Source organism: Cavia porcellus, unplaced genomic scaffold (assembly GCF_034190915.1).
Source record: "Cavia porcellus strain 051 isolate PalLab524CR breed Dunkin Hartley unplaced genomic scaffold, mCavPor4.1 scaffold_9, whole genome shotgun sequence".
NCBI lineage: Eukaryota > Metazoa > Chordata > Mammalia > Rodentia > Caviidae > Cavia > Cavia porcellus.
Window position 1 is genome coordinate 59,971,623 of NW_026947492.1, and position 13,724 is coordinate 59,985,346.

General features: G+C 43.0%; 1 protein-coding gene and 2 non-coding genes across 3 annotated transcripts; all 3 read right to left on the reverse strand.

Moving 5' to 3' along the window:
- Positions 1-5,650: 5,650 nt before the first annotated feature.
- On the reverse strand, positions 5,651-10,992 carry Rps3 (ribosomal protein S3). Its single transcript, XM_003463373.5, has 7 exons — positions 10,888-10,992; positions 9,445-9,575; positions 9,075-9,168; positions 8,459-8,553; positions 6,816-7,003; positions 6,161-6,357; positions 5,651-5,721 (listed from the first exon to the last, which is right to left on the reverse strand). Exons 1-6 carry the CDS (start codon positions 10,915-10,917, stop codon positions 6,164-6,166), a joined length of 732 nt encoding a protein of 243 aa, XP_003463421.1. The 5' UTR covers positions 10,918-10,992; the 3' UTR covers positions 5,651-5,721; positions 6,161-6,163.
- LOC111755099 (small nucleolar RNA SNORD15) lies at positions 6,462-6,607 on the reverse strand. Its single transcript, XR_002789686.1, has one exon. It is a non-coding gene; the product is annotated as a small nucleolar RNA SNORD15 (small nucleolar RNA).
- Positions 10,036-10,181, reverse strand: LOC111755100 (small nucleolar RNA SNORD15). Its single transcript, XR_002789687.1, has one exon. It is a non-coding gene; the product is annotated as a small nucleolar RNA SNORD15 (small nucleolar RNA).
- Positions 10,993-13,724: the final 2,732 nt, after the last annotated feature.

Below are 13,724 nucleotides of genomic sequence, written 5' to 3' on the forward strand. Positions count from 1 at the left end.
AGGCAAGCAGGTTCCTCAACAGGGCTATAATTTTTAAGTTACATTACTGGTTAGCACTCACTTGCAGAAAGGATAAGGCAGTCTGGCAGAGTATGCATGACTATCCCATGGGGAGGTATGGGACAGTTCAAATCACCTGGTTGGACAGGCATGCATGTGCCACTGGTGGTTCAGGCTGGTGGGAATGTTAAACATTGAGGGCAGCTCACTGGAACATGAGCAAAAGTAACACGTACGTGTTCTAATCTCAGACTACTAGTAAAACTGAGGGACTAACTGTGGAGGCTTCCCTGGCTTCTAGTCAGCTGTCCCTTGGAGCCCCAAACTGCCTCCTTAATAGGGAGGGCTGCTACCACTCCCCAGGAAGCCACATCACATGTCCTGAGCATAGACCCTTAGCCACATAAGTCTGCCATTCTTTTCCCAGCTGAGAGAGGTGTTAATTTGTGACATAACATCAGAAGCCACCAGCTAGCTTTAAATCTAGTTTTGAGAGTATCTTCTGATCAGTTCTAAGAATTGAGGATTTTATGACTGTGATTCTTCCTAGTAGTATTTCAAACAATGAGAAAACTTATCTTTAAAAAAGAGACTATCTTGCAAATACCAATGTATTAGCTGGATTCTTTCATAAATCTAAAATGTATTTTGTGATCTTGATGAACTTATTTTCCCTCCATCTGGAACAACTTCTATTACACTACCCAAACATTACTTCCTTTCAGTATCTTCCAACTATGCTAGGCAAAACTAAAACAGTAAGAAAATGGAAGAACTGGGAATATAGCTCAGCAGCACAGCACCTGCCTGGCAAGCACCTTTAATCCCCAGTATTAAAAAAAATTTTAAAAAAAGGAATATCCTTGTTGCTTAGATAGAACACATTCATCAAACAGACCATCACAATGACATCATTCTTCAGTTTCCCTGTTGTATTTCCCAAAGTATCCTATCATCTTTCAGAAGTTTGGAAACAGCAATTGAGAAGTTTCTCATTTTCTACCCATAATGTCAAAGGGGAAGAAAAAAAACCAAGAGGTCATTTCACACTAGACAAATAAGAAAATGAATGGATTCACAAAGCAGCACTCATCTCAGTCTAGTGGAGGAATTAATCACAAAACCAAAAGCTGGCTAAAGGGTGTCGTGATAGTATTTCTTCATGCACCACAATGTATGGTGGTTTGTGAGCATGCGAAGCAGCATGTGAAGGTAGCTGTGCACTAAAGGTGACTGAGGCAAGACATGCTCTAGAAAAAATTTAAATCCATGGGTTGTTCACTGTAATTACTTTGTGAATCTAAAAATCAAATGATTTAGAATTACAGAGCAAAGAAAATGGCTGTATATCTCAACAAAATTAGTCACCAAAATTTTCCTAAGTATTGTGTTAACAATGCCAACAGACATCAGAATCAGGGATAAGCTGGAACCCATTGGGATATATTTGAAACCTGCAATCAGTAGATGTATTTCAGCTTTGCATGGCAGCTGAGCATTTCATTACATTCAAGGGACAGTTGTTATTTTGGGTATGTATTACCTTAAGACAAGCTTGTTTGCTGTCCTAGTTTATACATTCACACATGTATTTTCATAGCTTGACAACTTTATGGAGATAAAATTCATTCGTTTAAAAGGTATATAATGTAGTTTTTAGTATATTCAGTTATATGATTAATACTATGATTTGAAAAATTTGTAGTCTTGGCTGTGTAAATTATTCAAACAATGATTCAAACACAAAAGCAGGTATCTACTGCACCCACACTGTGAATCTTGGTGACTTTTCCTAGTATGTTGAAGGGAAAAGAAACAGCAAAAGATACATACTTCTCTGGAGCTTCCTAGCAGACAAGCAGGCCTACTGCTATGCCTACGCTCCCTTACCTTCCCTTTCAACAGAAACCCTTGAAGATCAGGGGAGCTCTGCCCTCTCCAGGCAATTTAGTATTCAAAGGGTCCCATTCATTTGGCTCACCAAAGGGCTGCAGACTTGGCTGTTAAGGGGCAGTGCAGGAGCCAGCAGAGAGGGCAAGATCATCTATTGCAGGGGCACTTCTAACTCAACACCAGCTACATCTGGTGAGGCTGAGTCGGTAAGATGGGACTGATCATATGGAATGATTCCATATGCATATGGGACAGAGGAATGATTTCATTTGAATTTCAGTACCTGGCCTTGGACTCAGTACTCATTACTTGTTCTCAAATCAGAAGTAAATGTCGACATAGTATACTACAGCGAGACCACTTATACATGGATTTTTAAAAATTTTGACAATTTGAAAAAAATGAATTATATAGCCTAGAAATATAGAACAGGTATGCCATGAATGCATAAAATCTGATCTATTTAATACTATATTCACAACTCGTAAAAGTTGAAACTTAGTGTCATTCAGCAGATATGCAAATACAGCAATAAATTGGAACTATCATAACCACTAGTCCTGTGGCACAAACCTGTAGACCCGGTACTGTGGGAGGCTGAGGTAGGATCACAAGTTCATGTCCAGCCTGGGAATCTTTCTAAGCAACTCAGTGAGACTAAAAAAAATGGCCAAGGCTATAGCTCAGTACAAAGGCCCCCGAGATCTCTGACAAAACTTGTTTCTCCAATAACTGCTTTGTTGCAGTACAGTGATTTCCCCAATTCAGGTATGCTTGTCACCGTATGTAACACATGTAACACAAACTACGTAGCAAAGCTGGCTGTCATTGGTGAGGGTTCTGTTGAACAGCAGGCTATTAGTGGAGCTTTCAGGAAATTAAGTCATTAGATTTCTGCCTGCATGGATCCGTGTTAAATCAGTTGTGGTAGGGCTGGGGATTTAGCCTAGCAGCATAAGCACTTGCCTTGCAAGTGTGTGGTTGTGAGTTCGATCCCTGGTACCGATAAAAAAGAAAAAGACAAACATTTAAAAAAAAAAATCAGTTGTTGTAGTACAGGCTATCACTTGTACAGCATTTGCTGCGTCAGGTACAGTGATAGGAACTCTAAATAGATGCCATTAGGCAGATAAGGCATTGATGTGTCCTCAGTAGTTGTGGACTGGCTCGACCTGGGTGAGCAGAGCAGCAGCACAGAACATGTACTGATGAGTAATAAAGCAACCCAAAGAGCAAGGCATCTCTTCACCACAATTCTACCACCCCGATGGCCTCTGCCTCATTTTCCAGGTTAGGAGTAGAGAATGGCTGAATGAAGGTGGTGAGGTAGGGTATATGGTCGAAATTCCTTGCACTTCCCACTGGGGATGGGAGATCATAGGTGGAAAACAGGCTTCACACTCACTGTTCTACTGGCCTTTGTAAATCCACATTCTTATCTAAGCACAGATCCTTCCCAAACCTTTCCCCCATGGTTCTGTGCTTCAACTGGTTCTCCACTTGTATGGTGCCATTTTGGTTCCTAATCCTCACATGGCCTCTAAGTTGTTGGTCAAGATCTCACACTTCCAGGTGTTTTCTCCTTGCCTCAAGAGCAAGCTGATCAGCTCCCAGCCTCTGAGATCCCAGGTTGTTGTTTTTTTTTTTTTTTTTTTTTTTTGGTTTTTAAGACAGGAGTCTTGCTATCTAGTTCAGGCTGGCTTCAAATACTTGATGATCCTCCTGCCTCAACCTCCCAGGTAGTACGGTTACAGATGTGTCACCACACCCAGCCCTGAGTTCCAATTTGTCTCTAACTGCCTTAAGTCCTAATGATCAGAACATATGTATAAATTGAAGACCTGTAATAGTCTAATTTTAACAAGTTTCAGTACAAATAATCCTGTCTTGGCTGGTGGTGTAGGCTCTGGGTTCAACCCCCCAAACTGGGGAGAAAAAAAGAAGTCCTGTATCAAGTGAACTACTGTATACTGTGTAACAAGTTCAGAAATATCTGGGATTAAACCAGGCACAGGGGAGCATGCCTGTAACTCCACTATTTAGGAGGCCAGCCCCAATGGTTTAGCAAGACTTTGACCAAAGATAAATAACCTAAAGGCTGCAGATGTTGCTCAGTGCTAGAGCACTAGCCAGCAGCTGCAAGGTCCAACACCACAAAAATGCGTGTAAGTAGACACAGGAACCAGTCATTCCCTTTACACGTAGAGTTACTGAGGCCAAACACCAGAGCCATCTATCCACCTGTTCTCAACCCTTCCAAGAATTATCGAGTTTAAAACAACACTAAAGAATGTCATTTTTACATTCTTTTCAACTTTAATTCCTAGTCACAAGGTTTTATGTATCAAGTAACTCACCCTGAGACTCATAATATGTAAATGGTTACAAAATCCAAGTATGAGTCCACTATTTTTCCTATTTATAAGTCCTATGGATTCAATCAGCCAGATGAAAATTTTTGAGTTTTGGAGCTAAGAATTGAATCCAGGATCTCTGCACTGACTGGTACATTTCCAGCTCTTTGAGATATTTGCTAAGCTGCCCATGTGGGACTCAAACCCGTGATTGTCTTGCCTCAATTGCCCAGAGTCCTGGGATCACCACCATGATCTTGTTATGTAGTCTAGACTGCTCTTGAACTATGCAGGTTATAGTGATATCAAACTCAAAATCCTCCTTCCTCAAGCTCCAAAACAGAATTTTTTTAAAAAAATTTGGATCTGTACTGACCTTACAGAGATAATATGACGAGTTTTAGAGATCTACTGCACAAAAATGAATACATCAACACAATAGACCTGTACACTTAAAAACACAGTAAATTTTATGCTACATTTATAATACAAGGTAAAAGCATGGATCCTTCAGCATAATTTATTCTCTCAAATATTAAGCCCCTTGTGTACATATCAGTACAAACACAATGTGCATTGCAGATCGGTCTAATTCAAACAACCAAGTCACCACCAGGTGGTGTAGCTAGTTGGCCTCTCTGGCCCAGGACAGCTGTCCTCATCATGTCTTCTCTCTCTGACCAACCAGAATGTTTTATCATTCTTGCAAGATTTTCAAGCCCATGTGTTCCTCATTGGTTCCACTTACATAAATTAAGGGCATCCAATTTCTTACAAAATACAAACTATTATGGCAGGAGAAAAAAACTAGATAATTTACACATTTTTATAAGCTTTGTAGTTCAGTCTGGCCTAGAATTTGCAGGGATCTACCTGCATCAGCTTCCTGTGTTCTAAGATTACAGGTGTACTACCACCGTAAATAATTAACACGGTTGTAAAAAACTTTTCCTGAGCATAACAGCTAAAAGGATAGGACTTACAAAATGTTAAGTTCTAATGACAACTTTACACTACTAATTAAGTAAATTTATTTCTGAACTTTAAGCACATTGGCACAGGCAAAATCCCTTTAATACTTCAGGGATACTAAAGAATAAAACAATCTTAAAAAAATATCTCTTCCCAGGCTGGGACTACAGCTCGTTTTTAAGCCTGTGCTCAATCCTCAGCCACTAAAACCAAACCCCTCTTCTAAATCTACAACCGTAAACTTCAGGACAGGTAACTGAGGTACCACCTTACCATAAGCCTTCATGGTCCCACAGATTATTTCTCTGCTCAGGCCCTCCAATTCTGGCCCTTGCCAAGTACCACAAATGTCTTAAAGAGGGTAAGTAATGCTGCCCAGACCAATAAGATGCAATTTCAACATCGAACAGACAGTCCAGATACGCCCTAAGTCTTTGTACAAGATTTATTAAATGTCTTTATGTAGTAGCCTCCGTTTTCAGGTAATGCTGCCAAGGACACCCTGAAACCAAATAAAACACAGTAAGAGAAAACCTCACCCAATTATCAAGTTCCTTCATGTAACAAACGGTACATATACATTTCCTCTTGGGATCTTTTTAAGATTAATAAAATAGAGCACCAAGAAACAAACAAACCAACAACCTCGGGTGTGTTAGGCACTAGAGGCTTGGTGTTACTGTTTCATAGGAACAACAAGAGGACTGAACAATTAAAGAGTGACCTGGAAGGCCTGAGCAACTAAGGAAGGGCAACAAAGGAAAATCATTTCAAACACAGTAAAGGGCCTTTTTCTTAGGATGTCCTTAAAAGAACAAAGGCAAACACCCATCCCAACAGAATCATGGGCCCTACATTCCAACTTGCATTCTTCCATGTGAAACCAGTGGAATCCCAGTGTTCACAGAGAAGTAATGGGGAAGAGGCCCCTGCAGACAAACCTGTTATGCTGTGGGGACCGGCTGGGGCATGGCGGGCGGCTCTGGTTTCCCACCCTTCTGTTCTGAGATGGGAGTGGTGGGCAGGATCTCATCTTTGGGTTCCACGATGCTCACGTGGTCAGGCAGAGGCTTCTTGGGTCCAATCTTACCACTTGGATCCCAGGGCAGCATGATCTTTACTTTGATACCCAGCACACCTAGAAGACAAGTCAGGACATAGCTTGGGTTTCACCAACTGCTATGCACAGTGAACAGGATGGAAAAGAACAGTAGTTTATAACTAGTGCTACTACATCTCATCCCTTCTCAGACAAATGCCTCTAAATCAATCAATAAGCAGGACACTTTTGCAAAAGGAACCCACGTGCAGTACCACAGAACATGGTACTGTCATGGACCAAAAGCAAGACGTGGCCTTTCTGACTCGTCATCGTGTCATCACTGAAGGGTACGTAGATTGTCTGTGACATGAGCCAACCATGAGTCAATCTATCTCAGCAACACAACTCTTCCAGCCCGAGCAGTTCAATCAATGAAGCCAAGGAGTGCAACAGGTTTACCTACTCCCGCCGTGTACTGCTCTAACACTGATGCACTGTGGAAAAGCACATCTAGCTGCTAATGCCCTTCACCCCAAGCATTCCCAGAGGCTTACCCTGTCTGAGCAGCACATGGCGCACAGCAGTGTCAACGTAGTAGTTAACAGGGTCCCCACTGTGGATCATCAGGCCATCCACAAACTTCATGGACTTAGCCCTCTGTCCTCGGAGCTTCCCAGACACCACCACCTCACAGCCCTTGGCTCCGCTCTCCATGATGAAGCGCAGCACACCATAGCAGGCTCTGTGAAGAATAAGAGACCCATCTGTGTTGCTGCCGACAGGCTTTATCCATCCCAGCAGGTAAACAGACAACAGTAAGAGTTGGTCTTCACTGTTTTCAGTGGCCCCTTAATGAGTACAAACTTGACCAAGTTGTACTCCAGAAATGCCAATTCTATCCCTTTCATTTTGATGCAAAATTCCTTCTAACCAAGTGTTTTCCAACCTCAGCTGCCTATCAGAATCACCTCACAAGGCCAGGGATGGTGGTATCCACCTGCAACTCTGAACACTGAGGCCAAAGGATCACTTCCAGTTCAAGGGCAACCTGGGCTACACAGGAAGTGTCTCAAAGCCAAAAGAATCAGCTCAGGCTAAAATAATAATAAAAAAGAAGAAAAGAAAAGAAATTCTGACACCTAAGGTCCTGGCTATCTTAATATGAAGTGTTGGGAAACCATTTAGGTCTATAAAACTAAGTTATAAAGTATCATACCCCATCACTCAACTCTTATTTCACTCCTTGGCAGATACCAAACCTCCAGGACCTTTTACATTCTCATTTAATTTAAACCTTACAATAGAGAGGTAGTATAATGACCTCCCACTTAAAAGGTGGGGCAGACAGCAGATGCCTGCAATCTCAGCACTTGGGAGGCTGACACAGGAGGATGGTTAGAAGTCTGAGACTAACCTGGGCTACAAAGTGAGCTCAAGACCAGCCTGAACTGCATATCGAGACCCTGTCTCAAAAAAGTGGGGTGATCCAAGGCCCACAGGTTAGTAACTTTCTTACACCTCAGAACTTCCAAGTCAAACTACTTGTGTGCAAAAATTAAGACTGGTAGGCTACAACTCCAGTTTTCCACCCAGTCCTAAGTGAAACAGTTTTTATTTCTAACACATTCCCAGGTGATAGCAATGACGTGAGCCCTCAAACCAAACTTCTAAAAATCAGTTTTGTAGGCAATGGAACCACAGCAGTATTTTTCACAGGTCCTTGCTTATACTATTCACTCCTACCAAGCCACTTTCCCACAGGGTAACACTCAAGCAAATCAACACATTTAAAGCATCTGAACAACTAAGTTGCTTTAAATTTTGTGAAATTCCACAAGAGCTAAAGCAGGTCTACTGCCTATTGATACATTAACACAAGCTCAGTAAGAGGCAGAGTTATTCCTACTACCAGTCCACCAGGGACCTTTCTAAAGCCCACCAAGGAAGCTCACAGTTATTTTCTATTTATTCCCAAACACCTGGGACATTTTTCCATTGTGACACTGACCACTTTGTGATTTTCATCTTCTTCACTGTCTTTTAGTCTGCCAGCTCAGCAGGCCCAGTCTGTTGTTATAAACCTCAGAGTAGATGATCTTGTCAATGGGCGTTTATCTGGCAAATTAACAAACTGGCAGACACACCATATTCTGGTCCACACAAAAAGGGCATAACCATCAAGTGTCAGAACGCTTACCTCCGCACAGCAAGCCCTCCTAGGAGTTTGTAACGCAGAGATTCTGCCTGGGCAATGGCACACAGACCCCTCGTTGCCACCTTTTCGGCATAAAGCTGTAAAGAAACCAAGGCACATCTGTTAACCTTTATCACTCTTCTTTTTTTGATACCAGGGATGGAACTCACGACCTTGCATTTGCCAGACAGGCGCTTATGCCGCTGACCTAAATCCCCAGCCCTTGTCACTCTTTTTAATACCCAACACCATCATCTTACAGTGACACAGGCTGAACCATTCTTTACTGCACTCTCACACCTGGATGCAGCTATGGCTACACCAGCCAGTGGGTAGTCATATGTAAACGGTATGTAAAATCTGTAAACAAAAACTGAACAGGCTAATAAAAATTAAGCTCACTGCTTAAAGAATTTCAACAAAATACCAATTCAAATTCACTGAGATATGAGAAAATAATGAAAATCTCCAAGGTATGCCAGACTTTTTATGTGGGCCTAGTGGTGCATACCTATAATCCCGCATTCTGGGAGGCTGAGGCAGGAAGAGCCTTCAAGTTCAAGGCCAACCTGCATCACATTGTGAGATCCAGTCTTATACGAAAAACAAGACTACTCACCTCTACACTGCCCTCAGGGAAGCCAAACCTCTTCTGAACTACAGCAGTCAATTCTCGGATTCTCCGGCCCTTCTCACCAAGAACATTTTGCGTCCTGGGGTGGAAGGATGTGACAGACAATTCATGACTCGCAAAATCCTAGGTACAAACTTTAAATCTTGCTTCTATGATAGTAGCAAAATCTCATTCATCTGCCACAAAGCAAGTATGAAATTTAGATTACAATGGTAAAATTTTTAAATGGCCTTAACAAAAATCAACTACATTCACCAACGCCTGATTCCCTGGTGGTCTCCATAAGTGTATACAGAATAAACCACTTTAGAATATACAGTAACTTTAGGCGATGGCTAGTTAGGTCAGTTTTTACCTGGTGGCTAAAATGATGATTTCTGTCCTTGTTGGTGTAACTCGGACTTCAACTCCAGAGTAGCCATCTTCAGCCAGCTCCCGAGTAAGAAATTCATTCAGTTCAGCTTTGAAGATGCCATCCGCGACAAACTAACAACAAAAAAAATTCATAATCAGGATATGAACTGGACATGGTGACACACTCATAAACCAAACACTCAGGAGGCTGAGGCAGTAGGATCACTGAAAGTTCCAGGCCAACCTCAACTACTCTGTGAGACCCTCTCAAAAAAATACAAACACCAAAGGCAGGTGTGGTGGTTCAAGCCTGTAATCCCAGCACTCAGGAGGCTGGGGCAGGAGAATCACTTCATCTTCAAAACCAGCCTGGGCTACAAAGTGAGCTCAAGACCAACCTAACTATTTAGTGAGACCATGTCTCAAAAAGACAAGAACAAACAACAGACCAGAAATTTAGCTCAGTGGCACAGTGCCCGCCTAGCAAGCATGAGATCCTGAGTTCAATTCCCTGTACCAACGACAACAACAAAACCCCTCACGACCCCCAACATTGCTCCAATACCCTTGGTTCCAAAAGGAATGAAGAAACCCTTCTCAGACAAATGCCTCTAGGTCATCTTTAGGAAGTTTCTCGGACCAGGACCCTAACCTGCGCCGCAGAACGCAGCGCAGATAGGGCCTCACAGGCCAAGACAAGACTTCCAAGTCAGACTCGTCATCATCTCTTCATCGAAGGGTTTCATTTTTTAATTTTACACACACAACATAAAAGGCTAAAGTAGCACCCTTACACTTAGTACGGCAAGAACAAAGTGTAACTTGTGAAAGAAGCACAGTGAAAAGATACGAGTATCCACAACCTTTAGATTCCTGGACCATCACACGAATCCCAGTCATTCTTCCTTAACGTACGTGTGGACTGGGTTGGCAAACCCTAGCTCAAGTTCTGTTGGCTGGTTTAACATCGATACATATATACACGTAAAAAATGACAAACCACCTATTTTTAAAAGCTAATATTCTGCAGTTCTCTTCCACGAATAGCAAGCAAATTAAAACTGAAGTTTCGTCCCCAAAGGTGCATGCAATCATGAACTTAAGGCCTTTGGAGTCAAAAGGCTACACTCCCCCTTCTCAAGCCAATAGTTCTGTTGAAAAATGCTCACAAGTGTTTTCTCCGAGATAACTGAGGCGCCCGGTGCACATCTTCAACCAGAATTAACCAGCCAACTCCGTAACCCTCTTCCCCGGCCACACGGCGCTTTGCACGGCACGGGCCTCGCACTCAATCCACCGCCATCCGCGGCACCCCGGAGCTCTAGGAGAACTTAACAGTTCTCTGGCGCAAGACACGGAGCTGCGAGTCTCGCCGTAAAGCCACTGAGAAGCCTTGGGCCCGCGCGGAGCCGCATTTCTCTGGGATTTAGGCCCACAAGCTCACCTTCCTCTTCTTGGAAATTTGCACCGCCATCTTGCCGCCGTGGGCCGCCAAAAAGAAAGGAAGAAGCTCTGCAGCGGAAATGAGTATAAAGGCGCGGAGGGACGACGAAACAGTGCGCGACGTCGGCGCCTGTGGGCACTCATGGGAAATGTAGTTTTAGGCCTTACGGGAATAGACTCATAAAGAGAGAGAGGGCTCCAGGCGCTAGGAGAACCGAAAGCAAAGTTGGTTGTCTTAGGCTCATAGTTTAGAAACAAGTAACTGGAGGCATAGAGATGAACATTACATAGAGTCCGAGGGTAGTCTGGGCCACTTTTTTTCAAAAAATTAAATAATAATAATAGATTTTACAGGTATCAGCTCACACAGCAACAAGAATGAAAGCCCCCAGTGGAATTGATTTAGATAGCCCCATGGCTAATCTGTCCATTGCCTCTGTTACAAATGATATTACTAATGCTGATATTTTTTCTGTGTACTTTGTATCCTTAATTCATTTACCTCTATCTCACTCCCTCATCCTCCACCCTGATGCTGAGAATTGAACTCAGGGCCTTCACGCTGAACTATATCCAATTTTTATTTTGAGACACAATAGTTTCCATGACTCCGATTTGTGAGCCTCCCTCTCAGCCTTCCAGAGTGCTGGGATTACAGGCTTGCACTACTGTGGCTGGCCCTGTCTTGCCTTTTTTTTTTTGAGGCAAGTTCTCGCTGTGTAACTCAAACTGGCTTTCTACTCACTATGTAGTGCAAGTCGACCTCGAACTCTCAATGATCCTCCTGCCTCAGCCTCCCAAACACTGGGATTACCAGCACGTACCATGCTGACTCTACCTCACTTTTATAAAATCCATTAAAAACTGTATCAAAAATAAATAAAAACCAAAAAGTGTCAAAGTCAGAGTAGTGATTCATGTGCTCCAATTTCTTTATCTTAAAAATTCCCCTTCTTTTTATGAAAATTTTCAAGCATACAAAAAATTAAAAGAATTATTCAGCTAGGTGTGGTGGTGTATGCCTATAATCCTAGCACTCTGGAGGCTGAGGCAGGAGGATCACTTCAAGTTTGAGGCCAGCCTGGGCTACATAGTGAGTTCAAAGCCAGTCTGAACTACATAGGGAAACTCTGTCTCAAAAATAAACAACAACAACAAAAGAATTATTCACTGCACACCAGTATGCATACATATCACTGAGGGGTTAAAATTATACTTTGCTAGATGAGTGTGGTGGCACACAGGTAGCCCATCCTAGGCAGCTTAGAAAGTTAGTAAAACCCTGTCTCAAAATTATAAAAAATTTAAAAGCTAGGATGTAGCTCAGTGCAAAGGCCCCAGGTTCAAGCTGAACTATTGAACGATAATTACAGTAACGAAAGAGCCAGCAAAATAGTGGACTCACACTCTGCCAGAACAGACTTTTCTTTCCCAATAGGTGAAACGGAGTTTCTCACTGTCCCATGGGAACATTCACTCACTTCACTTAGTGAAAGTCCCAGGCAACCTCACTTAACTCCAGCACTAAAACAGTTCCGACACAAGGTGAGCTGTCCCATGGTCATGGACTAAGAGCTCTGTGAAAGCTGAGCAGAGGACCCAGGGCAAAAAGAAAAGCAGTAGATGAGCCAAACAGACACACACATGGCTTGGACCTGGTGCCCCTTAATGATGCGTTGAGGTTTGAAGAATTGAGAAAGGTGTCCTGGCTCCTGACTTCAGTGGGGGATGCTCACTAACATGAGGGACCTGCCAATAGTGTTTCCCCTTTGCTCTTCACTCGCCTCTTCTTCTGGTCTGTGAATTCAGTAGTGCCACGTTGCTGAAACTCTGACCCTGTGAATTTGCCATCCCAATATTTCTGAGTGTTCACTAGAGTTGTTGGCAGTGTGGGAGGCTTTCAGCCTTGAATCCTGAGTCACACTAGCCCCCCTTAAATGGGCTCCTGGTGCTCATAGGTGAACTGCCTCTACTTCCTCATTTGGATATGCTTCTCGTTCTGTCATGTACCTAGTATGATCTTTTTTTCCTAATCAGTCTTTGTCAAAGTTTGAAACCACAGGATTTCTTTCTCACCCTTAGCAGTCAATTTCTCTCCTAAGCCCTTGTCACCAAATAGATTGTACCAGCAGGAAATGCCCCCCACCCATCCAGTAATTCTGTGTGACCCTCATCGCCTTCCCTCCCAGTTTAGAAAAGAAACCCTCTTCCCACCCACAGTCAATCTCCCCGGTGTGTTCTGATTCAAGTTTAGAGGTTTCTTTGAGTCCTTGCTCTAACCACCCTTCCCTCCTGTGGCAGTCTGTCTTTCTGCCAGCTCTTTTGCTTCCCCACTGTCCCCTGTGTTATATATGTCACTCCCTCCAGGCATGTTTCTGAAGCCCCTCTCAGTTGATTCCATAGCATAACGTTCTGAACATTCTCTCCCCCACCATAACACGCGTCTTGCCACCTTGGAAAGGCCTGTTTTGTGTTTCTCCCACTAGCCCGGTGATTGTGAACCTGTGGCACATGTACTGTAGCAGGCATGCAGTGACCTCACTGCAGTTTGAGGGTTTAAGTTGCCCTAGCAAACCAAGTCCCCCCAGATTCTGGAGATTTGTTGCTGAAGATCAGATGCAGCAGGTTCTGAGGTTAATGTGTCCTCTGCAGGCTCCACTAGCTCATCTGCTATCCTTCCCAGCAGCACCAGGAGGCCCTTGCTTTGGTATCATCCTTATTCCCAAGAGAAAGTCCATAAAGGAAGACTCTGTGTTGATGATAATGCTCTTTGTAAGACTATTGTAAGAAAAAACACATTCTATCACCCAAAACAATGCTCTGAAATTATAGTACAAT

Excerpts from the sequence above, each read along its gene's own strand:
- Rps3 (XM_003463373.5), bottom strand. The coding sequence starts at position 10,917 with ATGGCGGTGCAAATTTCCAAGAAGAGGAAG. Across the intron at positions 9,576-10,887 it reads AAATTTCCAAGAAGAGGAAG|TTTGTCGCGGATGGCATCTT; the intron begins GTGAGCTTGTGG and ends TTTTGTTGTTAG. Across the intron at positions 7,004-8,458 it reads GGAGGGCTTGCTGTGCGGAG|AGCCTGCTATGGTGTGCTGC; the intron begins GTAAGCGTTCTG and ends TATTCTTCACAG.